At 42.1% G+C, this 15,831-nt stretch overlaps 1 protein-coding gene across 2 annotated transcripts; it reads right to left on the reverse strand.

Moving 5' to 3' along the window:
* Window positions 1-198: 198 nt before the first annotated feature.
* GORASP2 (golgi reassembly stacking protein 2) lies at window positions 199-15,251 on the reverse strand. 2 transcript variants are annotated; one of them, XM_056349282.1, is made up of 11 exons: window positions 15,086-15,236; window positions 8,728-8,823; window positions 7,715-7,795; window positions 6,729-6,932; window positions 6,226-6,312; window positions 5,625-5,755; window positions 4,886-5,018; window positions 4,642-4,765; window positions 4,192-4,278; window positions 2,044-2,139; window positions 199-1,251 (listed from the first exon to the last, which is right to left on the reverse strand). In XM_056349282.1, exons 4-11 carry the CDS (start codon window positions 6,870-6,872, stop codon window positions 932-934), a joined length of 1,122 nt encoding a protein of 373 aa, XP_056205257.1. In that variant the 5' UTR covers window positions 6,873-6,932; window positions 7,715-7,795; window positions 8,728-8,823; window positions 15,086-15,236; the 3' UTR covers window positions 199-931. The 2 variants fall into 2 exon arrangements, with proteins under 2 accessions (XP_056205257.1, XP_056205256.1); XM_056349281.1 differs by lacking the exon at window positions 8,728-8,823 and having other exon boundaries at window positions 15,086-15,251.
* Window positions 15,252-15,831: the final 580 nt, after the last annotated feature.

The following is a 15,831-nucleotide window of genomic DNA, read 5'->3' on the forward strand; positions in this document are numbered from 1 at the left end:
GATTTCATGACTCATTGCTGCAACAGATCTAACCGCCAGTGCTGATCCTGCTTGCCATTAAGTCTGGCATTCCCTCTTGGATCCGTTCCTCTGGAGGGGAGCCCTTTCACAGATCTGGGCTACAGAGCTGAGCTAAAAACAGTCAAATGAGAATTTAAGCATTAAACAAATAAATGTGATATTTTCTCACACAAAGGATAAAATTCCAGGAATTTATTGCTCTATGTATGCTTAATCCATTAATTTGTCTTACAGTAGTCTTGAAGTGCCAAATTGTGTGCTACATTTAACATATCCTGTATTCCCTTCCAAATGCCACTTTACAGGGGGAGTACGAAACAACACAGCAGTGGTCACAAAACATGGCTTGAGCATCTCTCAAGAGCTTAAAAATAAAGATTTGCATACAAGCTGAATAACGAGATGTCAGTTAACAGGTCACTCAGCAACTTTAATAGAAATATCTTTAGGTGGCAGTTTCGTAGTGTTAAAATTTACAGCTTGAACTAAACATTCTCATCCCCACTGCAGTAACAAGATACTTGCAAAGAACAAGAACTATGGTACGTAAATGTTACACGCAAGAACCACTTCATTTCTATCAGAAGCAAAAATTGCTAATTATAAGCAAGGACAGGCCTAGCAGGCTAAGGCCATCACCCTATATTAAAAACATATACCTCCGAGTTTGGCAGTGGAATTCTATTTACCACGTTGACTTTTTTTTTTTTGGTTACATACAAGTACTCTTCCTCCCCTCCCACCACACACACTTTATAAACCCCCTTTTATTTTTATTATACCTCCATATTATTTACACGACTCCTAAAGATTAAGTACAAACTAGTATGAAATTAATGATAGCTTGCTCTTCAAATATGTATCCCATGGCTAAATAGATACCAAGCCAATCCAAGAGAGTGATCTGGAGTTATGATTTAGAAGCTTGTGTATCTGTGACTCCAGATGTTTTCTTATTAACTGTAGAGGATTCACTTGATCTGTCAACAATAGTTGCCTTACAAGTCGGGGTAGCGCTATCCAAGGTGAGCGTAGAGGTCTGTTCTACATTTACAGTAGTGCCAGGGTTGACAGTAAAGCTCCCAGCTTGAGTAATGGAGGGAAGCAAATACGCAGGCACTGTAGATGCCTCTGTGACCAAAGGAAGCAGAGGAACACATTTGGGTGGCATTGATAGAGGTGTTATTCCCGTTAGATTCAGAGGTGGTAAGGAGGGAAGGGATGGCAAACCTAAGGAGAAATAAAAAAAAAAAAAAAAAAAGCCAATGAGGTGCTGCATACCACAGACAGATCTGGAGAGAATCTCTGCTTCAAATTTTTATCTTCTCTAATCTATTTACTCTAGGAGAGGAGGAAGCTTTTTGAATTTAGTGTGAACATGATGTGCGTGCAGCACTGACTCAGCAGGCTACTTTCAAGCTTGATACTTTTCAGATTTCAGACCTGCAGAATCAGAATACTCTTGTTTGCTTCTACCTCCCCAGAGGACTAGGTATTTAGGGCATTAATACTGATGATTAGATTCTTCTGGCATTCACTGAAACTGCCAGAAACAAGAAGTTAACAAGAACCTTATTTCATACAAGCTTCCAATTTCTTTTTGCTTCCTCCATGTGCACTTTCAGCAGTTTTGTTTCATTCAAACCCATAAATCCAGTATTCATTCGTACTTCTGGCATTCAGCCAGGGCGCTTCCATCTCATCTTCTAGCACACAAGGAAACACTTCATATTTTCTTCTACCCATAAAACTATATATTCTCACTCTTGGCACAATCTCTTTTGAGATCATAAATCAAGTAACATAAGAAGAAACAAATACATACAGACACAGGTTTAGAATTAGTTTCTCTAAAGACATATTCCTTGTCTACCTAGTCTGGGCACTACCGTCAACTCCCATCTCAAGCAAACATTCAATTTATCCTCTTCAGGACTCCACCAGATGGCTCTACGCGAAAGCATCAAGGACCATCAAGGAGAGACCTGCTATTACAGCGTTTCAGTTTACAGAAGCACATACCAGGCTGTATGATTTCTGGAACAATGTGTGGTGCAGGTAAATTAAGTTTGGACAGATCAGTCAGGTTGGGAAGTCCTGCTGGTAATGGCATCAGACCTAAAAGAAGAATGGAAAAATTACAGCTGAAAAAACTGGGTTTTTTCTGTTTCTGAAATCTTATTGATCACTTAAAGTTATTTTATATTGCTTTACATCTTGATTATCATTTTTACATCTAAGAATGCAAATTCACCTGAATTTCAGCTTTTAACATGTATAGTGAAAACAGACACCTATTGCAGGAAGTCTGGACTAACAAATGTATAAACCAACCTTTCAGATTGTTTTGAGGAATTTTATTTCAAGGAATTAGTAGATTTGCATTCCAAGTTCAGCTTTTAACAAAGGTAGTTATTTCACTGCAGCACCGTACCAGAAGCCCTCCATTCCTAATTTGAATGGCATAACATAATTATAGGATGAAATACATAGTATTTCTGATCTCTAATTTTGATTATTATTAGTCTTTCTACTTAGTTATAACTAGAATTAAACACAAAAATATATAGAATAGGCAAGACAAAGTAACTTTCAAAGTCAGAAAGGACTGAAAACAAGAGAAACATGATGAACACAACACACCCCTTTCGATCATTATGTTTGCTATGGAACACATTCCTGCCTTAGATGAGCTGCATTTCTGGGAGAAGGGCTCTATTCCTACTTTGCGTTTAGCTCAGAGAAGGCTAATTCTGAAATAAACTGTTGATACTACAGCAATAAGATGGAGAAAAGTCTTACAGCAAGGCCACCATACATAGAATTTCATTTAAAAACGTTACCTTTACCTACCTGTGAATTCAATTAGCCACAAAGACTGACATAATCTGACTCAAAGTGCTTTAAAGCTCAGCTACAAGCAACTTTGGTTTGAACATTTTTAAAAATCTGAAAAAAGCTGAGCTTCACACAAATTCACTCAAATTTTAAAACCCCTGTATATTTAATACTTATAATTTCACTAGTGTGGCTGCAAATGGCAAAAAATATTCTAACCGCTTTCAAAAAATAATACTACTCAGAACAAGGTGAAAGGAAAATCCATATTTTGGGGAAAGGGGTGGGTAGGGGGCTGGAGAAGACTACTGCGTTAACAGAAGCTGAACTTCTTAGTAGTTCGCCATTTTATCTAAGCAGTACAAAATTATTAAGTTCGCTGCCCTTGTTTGCATGCACTTAGCTCTACCACACTTTTTTTTATGTTACGGAGCATACCTCCAAGCATTACTTAAAGCTTTTGTGCACATCTTCACCTACTTGTTTCATACCATACAAAACATAAAATACAACTCCTTCAGTGTTTTGGAACGCATGACAGTTCTGTGCCAGCACACCAACTACACAGCAAAAGCCTGTACAATCCTCATCTTACCCACTGTGAAAAATTCGGGAAAAATTCGGGAATACTACTGCTTGAAATGTTCATTATTATCAGGCACACTACTTTGTAGACAGACTCTTACTTTTGTTATACCAGTTTAAATTACCAAATAATTCAGAAATAACAACTGCAACATACAGTTCTATATTGTTAGCCCTCCATTTATGCTAGGAAGAATGATCAAACTGAGTATTAAAAAGGAGTTTCCTAAAATGGAAAACTTTTATAGGTGAAAGGAAAGCAAAAAATATGCAAAACATGCCTTCTCAGATCTTCCTTCTGTCATGATGTCAGTGCAAAGGACAAACCAGAAACTGAAGTTATTTGCAAAAATATTTTTGCAAAATACAATTTATGAACTGGGGAAAGTAACAATATATCCATGCAATGTTGCCAATATCAAAGCTAATACCTTCCTAAGAAATGTTGAATGCTGCACCTATTGTGCAGGGGGGCCTAAAAGGTAAATGATTGTAAACTTTGTTGCCAACTCAATCCTCTCTGCTACAGACACCCTATGCACCTACTCTTAAAAAAACACCACACAACCACCAAACCAAAACTCCTAACATTGTAGAGGTTGTAGAGAGATCTTCACCATGACACGTGCAAGTTGCATGAAGTTATACCCTCCCACACCACAAAAAGCAGTGGAAAAGACAGCTCCCTTCCCTTGCTCCCTTAAGATTTTTGTTTCAGAAACATTTTAAGAAATTTTACCTACTCACCTGGTAATGTAGTTGCTGGATTAACTGGTGGCACAGAGGTAAGGGACTGACTGACTTGTGGTGGTAATAATGGAACCGTTGGAACACCTGAAGGAGTACACAGGAAAACATTAATTTTAAGCATACAACACTTCAGCTCCCTTCCTCAAGAAGTGCAAATAAATAATTGCTTGCAGGAGAATTACTACCTGCCTTAACTATAAAATGTTAATAAAGAAAAACAGTATCCTAAATAATATGTATTTTATTTCTGATAGAATTTTTTGCTATTATTTTGTGAGCAAGTAGGGCACAATTACAGTACTCTAGCACTTTGTTGCCAGGAAGAGTTTGAGAAGAGAGAATAAAATTTTCTCTTTCTTTCTTCTATAAAATTTTTAGAAACATCTGTGATGCAAAAGAAGTCAGAAAACCCCATGCATTCCAGAAATCAGTTACTTGCATACTAACCTGTACTGAGAACATTACTGACAGTAGTTGAAGGTGAACTAATAGAAAGTCCTGAAAGACTCTGCTCGAGGCCTGCTGACCCCGGGGGTAATGCAGCTGAGGGATTAACTGATGACAGCTGAACCTTATCGAAAGGAAAAAAGAAAGTTACATCATTAGGGTTTGTAATGGACCAACAGAAGCACAAAAGCAATACAACATCATAATCCATTTTTACCAAGCCAGACAAGTGGCTAACACTTACCTCTGTGAAGCCATCTTTGAGGGGACTGAGAGATGCACTAGGCAACTGTCCTGGGAGAGAAATTTTCTTTCCCTCTTCAAATGGACGTGTAGGTATCCTATGCAAATACCCATACCCAATGCCACATCCTAGGCTTTTAAAACATGAACATTTAAAAGTCAGTGAAGTGATCTTACAACTACAGTCTCCATAGCAAACAACGAACAAATGACTCAAGATGCCAACAAGTTTCAAGGTAAGTTCTGTCCAACTTTCCCCTTCCCACCGCCCCCAAATATTGACTCATTTTCTATGGAGAAACAATCAATACAAGACAAATTAAAGGAAATTATGTAGCTTTTAGCAATAAATATTTAGCACAAAATAAATTTCATTGTTATTTAAACCAAGTAGCTATATCAGGTACGCAGCTAGGCATTTAACTCTCATCAGTTATTTGCAATCCTCTATTCTGGCTACTGCACAATACTTTTTAAGAATATACTACAGCCTAATGAGTACTTAAGTCTAATGCAGAAAGCAACCATCGCACTTTATGCATTTCTGCACTAACTAATTTACTGTGAGAATACACACACACACATTAGTAACTAAACCTGAATTTCAAGGAAATATATACTTTATTATATCAGAATGCCTTTGATAAAACAACACTTTTCCTGTTTGTAGAAAACTTAAGCAAGCAGCTTTTAGGCTAGTGCTATAAGGTGGTCATCCCCATAACACACTGTCTCCTTACCTGCCTTCTCCACCCCAGGCAGAATTTGGAGTAATCACCACTTCTCGACAATTATCTGTGTCTGCGTTGTACACATAAAGTTTTAATGGCTTTGCTTCATATGCTTCAATAAGGGAAAAGAGATCTACAGACTGCAAAGGAGTAAAAACAAGTAAGGGCTTTCTTGTCCTTATTTTATCATTTGACATTAGAACGATCATCTTTCTAGTCCTAAGTTTCTGGAACAGAACCTTGTAACTGCTACATGTTGCAATCGTTGCAGTGCTGCTGTTTTATCACAAGGCCAACTTTAATATGTCCTTTGCTAGCGCAACTCAAGGTATGCGGCACAACACAGATTTCAAATCTGCTATTTGAAATATTAATATTAGAGTACAAAAAAAGTTTCTATCTGACTTCATGAAGATATTTAAGAGCAATTTTTAATTCCAGAATTGCATTTAAGCACAAGGAAGAGGCACCATGCCAGAGCTTCTTCCTCTTTGCATTAACTTACATCCATTAGCACTGAAAGAGACAGAACCAGAGATGTTTCAAACTGCCCTGGTACAACCTTTTTTTTTTTTTTTTTAAAATCAAAATCTTATTTTTATATACTTACCTCATTCATAACAGTATCTGCTCCAATGATATAGTCACTATGAGGTCTAAGTCCAGCTAATGCAGCAGGAGAATTTGGTTCCACCTCCTAGTTTTAAGATGGAAAGTTACAAAATGCTACATGTCAGGGTGCAGCAGGACAGTTAGATATGTACCTCACACAAGTTTTGAATCAGACAGACAAACTGGTCAACTTTTCAATGCAATTAGTAGAACAGTCACTGAACTAGTGAAACAGTGGCTAGATAACAGTCTCTTCTGACACCATTACAAGGAGCTCTGAGTATTGTACAAACCCACTGATGTAAATACAAGATCTGATAAAATACGAACAGACATACAGTTCTAGTTCAAAAGTCTTTCCAAACCCAAAATCAATGAAGACAAAACAGACCAGTTTGGTCTCATGGCTTGTAAACCCCCTTGCAAGTTACTTATCAGTAAAAAATATAAAGTTTAACAGTAAGCAGTGTTGAAGAAAAATATTTGGAAGTCCGTACGTACCAAAACATGCCACACATTTTCATTGGCCCCGTCAAAGCTGCAGAAGCGAATGCTCACACCCAGCAGGCCCTGTCCACCCCACATATTGCTGGGGGTCACTGATGTTTCTCTCAGCTCCAGTGTTTTGCTACTGTACACCAGCATTTTTACAGGTTTTTCAACATTTGCTTTCAACAGGTCCTTGAGAGTGTCATTGTCTTTATTCTGCAAATGTTCAAACAAGAGCTTGGTTTAGTGTTTTAACACAGCAAGCATCCAGTTCTATAGCACTGCTTTTATATTTCAAAGGTCCTATAAACACCATGCAGTATCAGAATATGTATCTACAGCTATAGTATAACAAGCTTTCAGTCCCTTCACAACTCTAGAATACAACTCTGGCGAAAACCTGGATTTCACAATAAACAGGTCACACGTTCCAAACATGAAAGCACTTGAATTAAACCTGTGATACGATGCACCTTGGAGCTTTTCAGAGGCTTTCTTTAATCCAGCCATACTGATGGAAGAGCTTAACGACAGCTGTTCTTTTCCACTGGTATGATGGTTTGCTGTCTCACTAAAGCTCTGCCTGAAAACTCTCTCCCCTGACTCCTGCCCAGCTAACAGCTTTGATAACAGCTCTTTCGATCAACCTGTTCTGACTGAACTGAGTTTGCAAGCTCTCATACAAGCAGTTTTACAGACAGAACTAGGGGGGCACTAACAAGCACACCAGTACAGTCTTCTGCTGGCTCAGATGTCTGCAGAGAGCATGTCTGTTTGTCTGCATCCTTATTCTTTTCATCCTTACTCACCTATTTTTGATAGAATTATAACTACAGCGTGAAGGAAATTCATTTCTGATGCAGTTAGGCTTTCTCATTTTAAACTAAGGAGAAACAGTATATACATTTAAATAAAACAAATGCATTTGTTTACCTATAAAAATAAGATCCTCAGCACATTGTTTATATTCAAGCGTTATAAAACAGCAACACACTTACCAATCTTGAACCATTAATGGACACAATAAAATCAAAGAATGGCTCCAGTCCAGCTCTATGCCCCGGTGAGTTTTCTTGTACCTAACAAAGTTAAAAAAGAATTTAGCAAGATGTGTACCAATGCTGATCTACAGATTAGAATTATATTTCTGCTTGTGCAAACTGTAGTTCGAGAAGCTACTGATGTTTCTGTGTACAATTTGTAAATGTTCAAATATAATCCTTTGGACCAAAAAATCTCTCCCTTAAAAGAAAAAAAAAAAAAAGGGAAGAAAAAAGAGCACAAAACATTTAAAAAGAATCAGTAATTTATAAATCATTGAGGAATGACAACAGTAGCCACTCCCTGGGACAAGCACTCCGTAACAGCTGCAGCACATAAGCTGCAGATATTTATTTCAATAAAGGAAATTATGATCAAAGGACAAGCTCAATGAATTCTGAAAAAATTGGTTAAAACACAGTATCTTTCCACAGAAACACCAGTGTTGGGCCTTGCTTTTTAACTTATACTTACTAGAGGAAAAGGAGTCACATCTGTGCAAGCACAGGTTGCTGTTATCTCATGATTAAACATCACCTGTTGACATTCTCGAGACACAGAGGGCATCTGTACAACAGATGATTTATTAACATACCAACAAGCTGCAAGAAAAGGGACTTGTGCAATTTTGCAGCCATGGCAGCTCAAACAATTAAACCACTCCACCACGACAAGGCCTAAGTATAGGATACACGCCACGCCCAGAAGTTTCAAGTAGCTTTTAATTCCAAATGGAGTAACTCAGACATTTTGCCAGTGTTGTTTTTTCACCATTACACACACTGCTGACAGACTAAAGTAACTCCAGTATGGCTATCAGGTTTTTCCTACAGCCTTTGTAGTAAAGGCTATCTTTCTTTATTTGTATACTGATTCATTTTACCCGCTGGCTTTTTCTTTTATGTGCTATGTTCGTCTTCCAAGAAGATCTAAAAAGTGTTACCCTTTACAGTGTGGTTTCTTACATTACCTGTTATTCCATCTGACAGAACCGGGTACAAATCTGCTAGTTTGTTCAAATACTGGTCTGATTCTGCAGGAATTGAGTTTTCTTAATATGACTCATCTAGAACAAAATATTACAATATGAAAAAAAAAAAAGCTCAATTACTACTAAAACTGTCCTCTTAAGAGTCTATCTACCTCTGCCCAACACATTCACAAAATCAGAGCTTGGAAAAAAACCCAGATTACTTGTGGATACATTTCTGTAACAGATGCCAGGAGATTAGAACATTAATGTCACATAACCTAAACATTTATTAAAGAAAAAAATAATCTGAATCAATAGCTCCAGAATCACATCACACATACTGATTGCTGTCCAAGATTTGTAAACAGCAAAAAAGTATGAAACAAGTATTATCCAAAAGTAATAAAAATCACTGATGCAGCAATAGCATCCTCAAAACCATATTTATAATTTCTAATTAGAACTTGAAGTGCGTCTGCAGAAATGTCTCTTCAAGAGGCCTGCATGCTTTGGAAATAATTTCCTACAACGAGGGGTACAGATACTCTCCCTCTCTGCCACGTGTTAACTGTACGGAACCACAGCGCTCTCAGTCACCAAAGGAACTTGCAGTCCCACTAAATAGATCCAAACTACTGTCTCCACGTTACTTAATCTGTCGGTTCAAGATGCCTCTTGCCAAGAACAACCAGACAGCAAGGTGTGCACCAGGTAACAGGGTAAAGGTACAAGCTCAGCTCCACGTAGCAGACCCTCTGGACACTAGCTGCATAGAAACATTGTGGATGTTGATATGACATTAGTGGACTGTCCCTGGAGCTCATTTTAACTTTAGCTATCAAACTTTTGGTAATGTAGAGCTACCACAGAACAACATCCACAAAAATTTTAGCTTAGAAGTAAAAAAGTTACATGAAAGCAGAATTAAAGAACTCTGGTCTTCTATGGATATGGGCCATAATTACATTCTCAAGCTTGAAGTTCCTCTTGTAATTAAGTCATCCAAAACATCCTCTCCTCTAATGTTGTTCTTCTAGTAGCAAATGTAGAATGAGCTTGTGCTGTTTGTTGCTCATCCCTCAGTTTACAGAGATGATATGAAAATATTTTAATAGGGTCTCTCTCATTCCACCACCTATTGCATATGACATATAAGAGCTTAAATTTTGTTGCTTTAATGAGTCTGACAAAGGCTTTAAATCAGCAGATGCTTTCAGAAGTTACTGGAAAACAGGAATGTTAAGAGACAGAACATGTCTTTCTAAACCTCATCATTAAAGATCAGCAAATCCAGCAAACCGATGTATTTCTTCAGATAACATGTAAGATTGTTAGGACTGGACATATGCCACGGCCTTGAAATTATGAAGCGCCAGACTTCACTCAGCCACTAGGTCAGCTGCAAAAGCTGTCCTGACATGGTCCACTCTTTATTCAGAGATTTTCCTCCACTTCCAGATGAACTTCTTGAAAAACCCAAACACAAATCCCCTACACCCTGACACAAGATCCCTCCCCCATCACCTACACCTCTACCTCACTGCCTCTACCAATTACACCCTGAACACTGCGAACCAAACGTGACCAGTATTCAATAAGGTAATCTTTCAAAATGAGAAGGCGCACCTACAATAAATGAGAATTACGTATGTTCAGCATCCATCAGTGTCAATCTCACTGATACCTGGGATGTACAGAATTGGTGTTCTAAGTAAATTATTTATAGTCTGCCCCAAACTGATGGACTGCAAGCGTTTCCAAGTTCCAAACGATTAGTTTGCAAAAGAGTCTTCAGATGTTAAACACCTTCCCCCAAATCAATCACAATCCTGAATGTTTCTGCATGATTTGTTTCTAAGTGGGCATGTAAAAACCACCAGGAAGCTGTATCTAAAAGAAATCAAGCTCTCGCAGTTACATCAATCATACATGCACCTCAAATGCATGTAGTTGCATCCCTTCTGTCATCACATGCTGCCATCACATTTCCTCATGCTGCCACGTACAAGTTCAGTCACAAAAAATTCCCTATTTCCCTAGTTTGTTTGGCCCAACATCACTGACAGAAAAGCACTTTTCATGCCTGGCAGTCCCATAAATGCAGAACAGAAGTTCTGAGTTCATTCCACATTGACACGTCTCTTCCTTAAAGTGGTGACATACTCAAATTCATCACCATCGCGCAGTACCAAACGCACACCACAGCTCTCTGTGGCCACGGTTCTCTTTCAGGAACATCAGCAAAGGATAACCAGGGACCTTAGGAAATACAAGGGCACAAAAACCTTCTTATTAATGATGGAAATAAAGGTTCCACGTATACGTACATAAACTCTAGGCCTCCTAAGCAATCTGGCTTTGTGCAGCTTTGCTGTATGCCCCAAGCAGGTATTCAGTAGCTTGCCTTTGTAATTGAATAAGGACTGCAAAAATAATCAAGTAACACCATTTACAACAGATGCCACTGCAGGCAAAATACCATCCGTGGCAGCTTAGGAAGCCTAATTCTCTCGAACCCAGCTGTTATTTCAGACATATAAGTTACAGACACCTGTGGGTAAATGCCACGACTTTCCAACAGCAGAGAAACACAGTGGAACAGACTATCCAGGGAAGCTGTGGAACTGCCACCCCCAGAGCTTTTTAAGAGCAAGCGAAGAAAACCTCTATCAGAATGGTGAATGTCAGAAGGCAGATACGGGCTGTACGGCTCTTTCAGCCTTGTATAGTGCTGCAGGACTTCAGATTCTCACTGAGATGACAGCAGGGCTGCTGAGCACATAGATTACAGGCTAATTATTCCACTTTTAATTCACTGTCAAGAATTAAACAGGGGAAAGGTTTCAAGGTCAAGACACTAATTTTAATCTGCGTTACTAAAGATACTTCTTCTTTGGTAAATAACATGAAGTTTCTCTTTGCTGAACACCTTTCCCGACACTACCAATTCATGCCTACACAGTATATATTGTACATTACACATTTTAATAAGGTTGATCAGCAACACAATGGTCACAAATTTAAGTCCTGAGCCAGAAGTCTGCCATAAATGGCATTAGGCATGGAAACCCTGATTTTCAGAGGCAGATGAAGGCTCTCACCACTTCTGGAAATCAGGTATCTTATATTACTGTCCACTTAAAACTTTCAGAAGCTTAGCTTCAAGCACTAAATACACAATTCTCAAGGAACACAAGCTATGAAACTTATTTTTTTCCCCACATAAGAAATGCTTCCTAATATTTATTACCAACAAAATGCTGAAGGAATCGTGTTGGTTTGTTTTTTTTTTTTAGTTCTTCCACCCACTCTGTAATTGTTAATAAAATTTCATTATATATCATGGATAAGCAATTCCTGTTAGGTCTGACAATCTATTTTATTTCTGTCAGCTATTTTAACACATTACACTATAAAACTGTATTGAATTTCCTTAAAAAATACCCAGGTTTTGAGGAAAAAAGCTTTATAAGCTTTTTGTAAGGAAGTAAGGTTCCCTATATTAGCATCAAATTTTATTTTAGCACTGAGAATTTAACTTGAGCTTTTAAAATGTGAGCCTCCTTCAAAAATAAGTCATCTCTTCATGGCAACATGTTTGTACCCCCGCTACAACAAACCAAAGTGCTCAAGTAAAAGTTAGAAATCTAAACTTTGGGCACTTGCTGTTCAGTATCTTTTAGGGAGAACAGCATGTAACACAGTAGCATACAAATCTCATGCAGATAAAAATTCTTACATAGAATCATAAAATCATTTGGGTTGGAAAAGACTTTAAGATCACCAAGTCCAATGCAAACCTGACACTGCCAAGTCCATACCTAAACCATGTCCCCAAGTGCCACATCTACATGCCTTTTAAGTATCTCCAAGAACAGTGATTGCACCACTTCCCTGGGCAGCCTGGCTGTTCCAATGCTTCACCACCCTTCCAGTGAAAGGATTTTTCCTAATAGCCAATCTAAACCTCCCCTGGCAAAATTGAAACTGTTTCCTCTTGTCTTGTCACTTGCTACCTGGGAGAAGAGATGGACACCCACCATGCTACAACCCCCTTTCAGGCAGCTGTAGAGAGCAGTAAGGTCCCCCTGAGCCACCTCCTCTCCAGGCTAAACATCCCCATTTCCCTCACCTGCCTCTCATAAGACTTGTGCTCCAGCCCCTTCACCAGCTTCGCTGCCCTTCTCTGGACACGCTCCAGCACCTCCATGTCCCTCTTGTAGTGAGGGGGCCCAAGACTGAACACATAGTATTTGAGGTGCAGCCTCGTCAGTGCCAAGTACAGGGGGACAATCACTGCCCTTGTCCTGCTGGCCACACTGTTTCTGATACAAGCCAGGATGCTCTTGGCCTTCTCATGTTCAGCTGACTGACAACCAGCACCCCCAGGTCCTTTCCCACCAGGCAGCTTTCCAGCTGCTCTTCCCCAAACCTGTAGCATTGCGTGGGGTTGTTGAGACATCATCTATGAGTTCAAGAAATTGTCAAGTCATTACAACAGCCTGGGCAAACTGTAGCAGTTTCACACTGCTGAACAAGAAAGTTACTAAAACTTTCCTTCACTCTGTTTTGAAGAGCAAAAAAGAAAAAAAAAAGCATACTGAGCAACAGAGTCAGACAGTTGCAGCCACACAACTTACGTTAAGGAAACTTATGGAGGAGAAAAACAAAGGAGAAAATTCCTAGAGGTAAATAGCATTGCATGCTACCAGTCTGGAAGTACTAGTTAAAAATTATTTATAAGCATGACATGAATCAGTAAGTAGAAGTCAAACAGCAAAAGCACATATGATAAATAAAAGTATATTCAAGTAAGAACTGTGTCAAACAAATGACTGATTATTAGGTCTACCTATGAAGACACCAGGGCAACAAAACAGTTTGCAACTTTCTCTCCCTCTTAAAAAAAAAAAAAAAAAGCTACCTTTCAAGAAACCCCAGCAGTGCAACCCACTGCAACTTTTCCTGTCAAGTATGCACATGATGAAATTGCTTTCCTTCAACAGCGCTTCAGTCCTGAAGCGTTCCTATTTCCTGTTACAAGAGCACTGATAATAAAGCTCACAGTGAAAGTGATATTGCGCTGAATATTAGCAAAGACAGCCAAAAAGATTTAAGTAATTTGCAAAAATTACATCAGAAATTAACGACTGTATTGTTCACTTACTGTATGTATTTCCGCTCCTGTATGAAGCGAGCAGAGCAAAATACTTGCTACCAGTTTTGTAGGGAGCCAACATGTACAGTCTAAAAGTCTCACTGTAAGAAGCCTGTGACTTGCAACAGTCTCAGTTTGCTCATCTCTTTGGCAACTTGTACTTGGCTCCTATAGTCATTCTTAACAATGTTAGCTCATTTGTTTCATGCCCTTTTAACACATATTTTTCATTTATCTACCCTACCCAAACAAATTATTCCAATAATTAAAAAGATTTTCTGACATTTCTCTAGTTTTCCAGCACCTAATGAAATCTTAAAAATAACCACTAGCAAATGACTGCTAGCAAGCTAGACCAAGCACGGAAGTACTAACTCATGTGAGCTGAAGTCTTGTGCTCTTTCACATGTCTGAAACGTGGGGCTTGCTCTAGACAGAGAGCTGACCCGAGAGGATGCTATGCCAACAAACAACTAGCCCAGCACGGTGCCTGCAGTGAGGGTACTCACGGTGCAGCTGCAGCGGCAAAAGCGCTACGGTGCGGGCAAGTCTATCGGTAACTGGCAAAGTTACTGCACGGCCCGGTGCACCGGGCTCACGGACACAGCCCAGGCACCGCCCCGCTCACCGAGCGGGACACACGTTAACGAAGGGACCTGCAAACAGCTGCTCACAAGACCTTTAACGCAGCCTACCGAAGCACTCTGCTGCACGCCCAGCCAAGGCTCTGCGGCCGCGGTGCGAACAAGCACTACGCGGAGCAGCAGCGCTGCCCTCCGCACGGCCGCAGCCGGCAGCACGGCTGGGTCCCGCACCGCCGGCGCGGGGCGGAGCGGCTGCGATTCATGTCGCGACGCGCCTGTCGAGATAACGCCGCCCGGGCGCCTACGGGGCGGCTACCGGCGCTGCCCAGCAGCCGCGGCCCAGCCCACCACCGGCGGGGTGAGGCGGTCCGGGGCAAGCGCCAGGCCGCGGCAGCCCCGCGGGCTGAGGCGAAGCCCCGGGCGGGGAGCTCCGGCGGGCACCGCCGCTGCCCGAGCGCCTCCTCCGCCGGGCGGGAAGCGCGGCGGGGCCGCCCGGCCCGGGGAGCGCCTGAGGCCGCCCGAGCGCGGACCCGCGGAGGGAGAGGCCGCCGGGCCCAAGAGCCGCCGCCGGGCCCACGGCCGCTGGGCGCCCGCCCGCTCCCCGCGCCCTTACCCGCAGGACGTGGTAGCCCTCGGTGCCCCCGCCGGGGATCTCGACGCTCTGCGAGCCGCCCATGGCCGCGGCGGGCGCGGTGGCGGCGCTGTTCCCCGCACAAAGCCCCGCGCACCAGGGACGTGGCACTCGCTCCCTCCTCCCGCCCAGCTCGCGAGGGGCGGGCTAAGGCCGCGCGCGGGGCATGCCGGGAGGCCGGTCCGCAGCGCCCCCTGCCGGCCCTCCCGCCGGGTGCAGGCCGTACGGCGGCCGCCCTGGGACAGACCTCGCCCGCTCGGCTCCGGGGCGGCGCGGGCGCTACGGTGGCCGCGGGGCACGACTCCCCTCCCTCCCGTCTTTGGCGCGGCGGCGCCCCCTGGCGGCTGAGGGCGGCGCTGCCGGGTCTCCCCGGGCCGGGGAACGGCGGCGGTGCTGGGCAGGAGCCGTTGATTACCGCCCGTCGGTGCCAGTTGTGCTGGTGATGTGTAGCAAAGCGGGTGCACAGAGCACAAAGCTGGAGCGGAAGCGCTAACGGCCCGGGTGCGGCGCCGGTCCGGGCCGCCCTGGGGGCTCCCTGCGGTTTGCTGGGGAGCTGCGAGCCCCAGGGTTAGGCAGCCCCTGCAGAGTGTCCCTTGTGCCTGGCAGGCCCCCCGTGACACTTTCGCACAGCCCGCCCGTGCGAACCAGGCCGCTGCCGTCTCCGGTAGGGCGGGTGACACCCCCCCACCCCCACCCTTGGCCACCTCGCTGTGCCAGGTGTCCCCCCC

The sequence above is a fragment of the Falco biarmicus genome, chromosome 8, assembly GCF_023638135.1.
Source record: "Falco biarmicus isolate bFalBia1 chromosome 8, bFalBia1.pri, whole genome shotgun sequence".
NCBI lineage: Eukaryota > Metazoa > Chordata > Aves > Falconiformes > Falconidae > Falco > Falco biarmicus.

What these genes read in the sequence shown, in the direction of transcription:
- GORASP2 (XM_056349281.1), bottom strand. Translation starts at nt 15,148, where the DNA reads ATGGGCGGCTCGCAGAGCGTCGAGATCCCCGGCGGGGGCACCGAGGGC. An exon ending in AAAATGTGTGGCATGTTTTG is followed by an intron (nt 6,313 to 6,728) that starts GTACGTACGGAC and finishes TCTTAAAACTAG; the next exon opens with GAGGTGGAACCAAATTCTCC. An exon ending in GCCTGGGGTGGAGAAGGCAG is followed by an intron (nt 5,019 to 5,624) that starts GTAAGGAGACAG and finishes ATGTTTTAAAAG; the next exon opens with CCTAGGATGTGGCATTGGGT.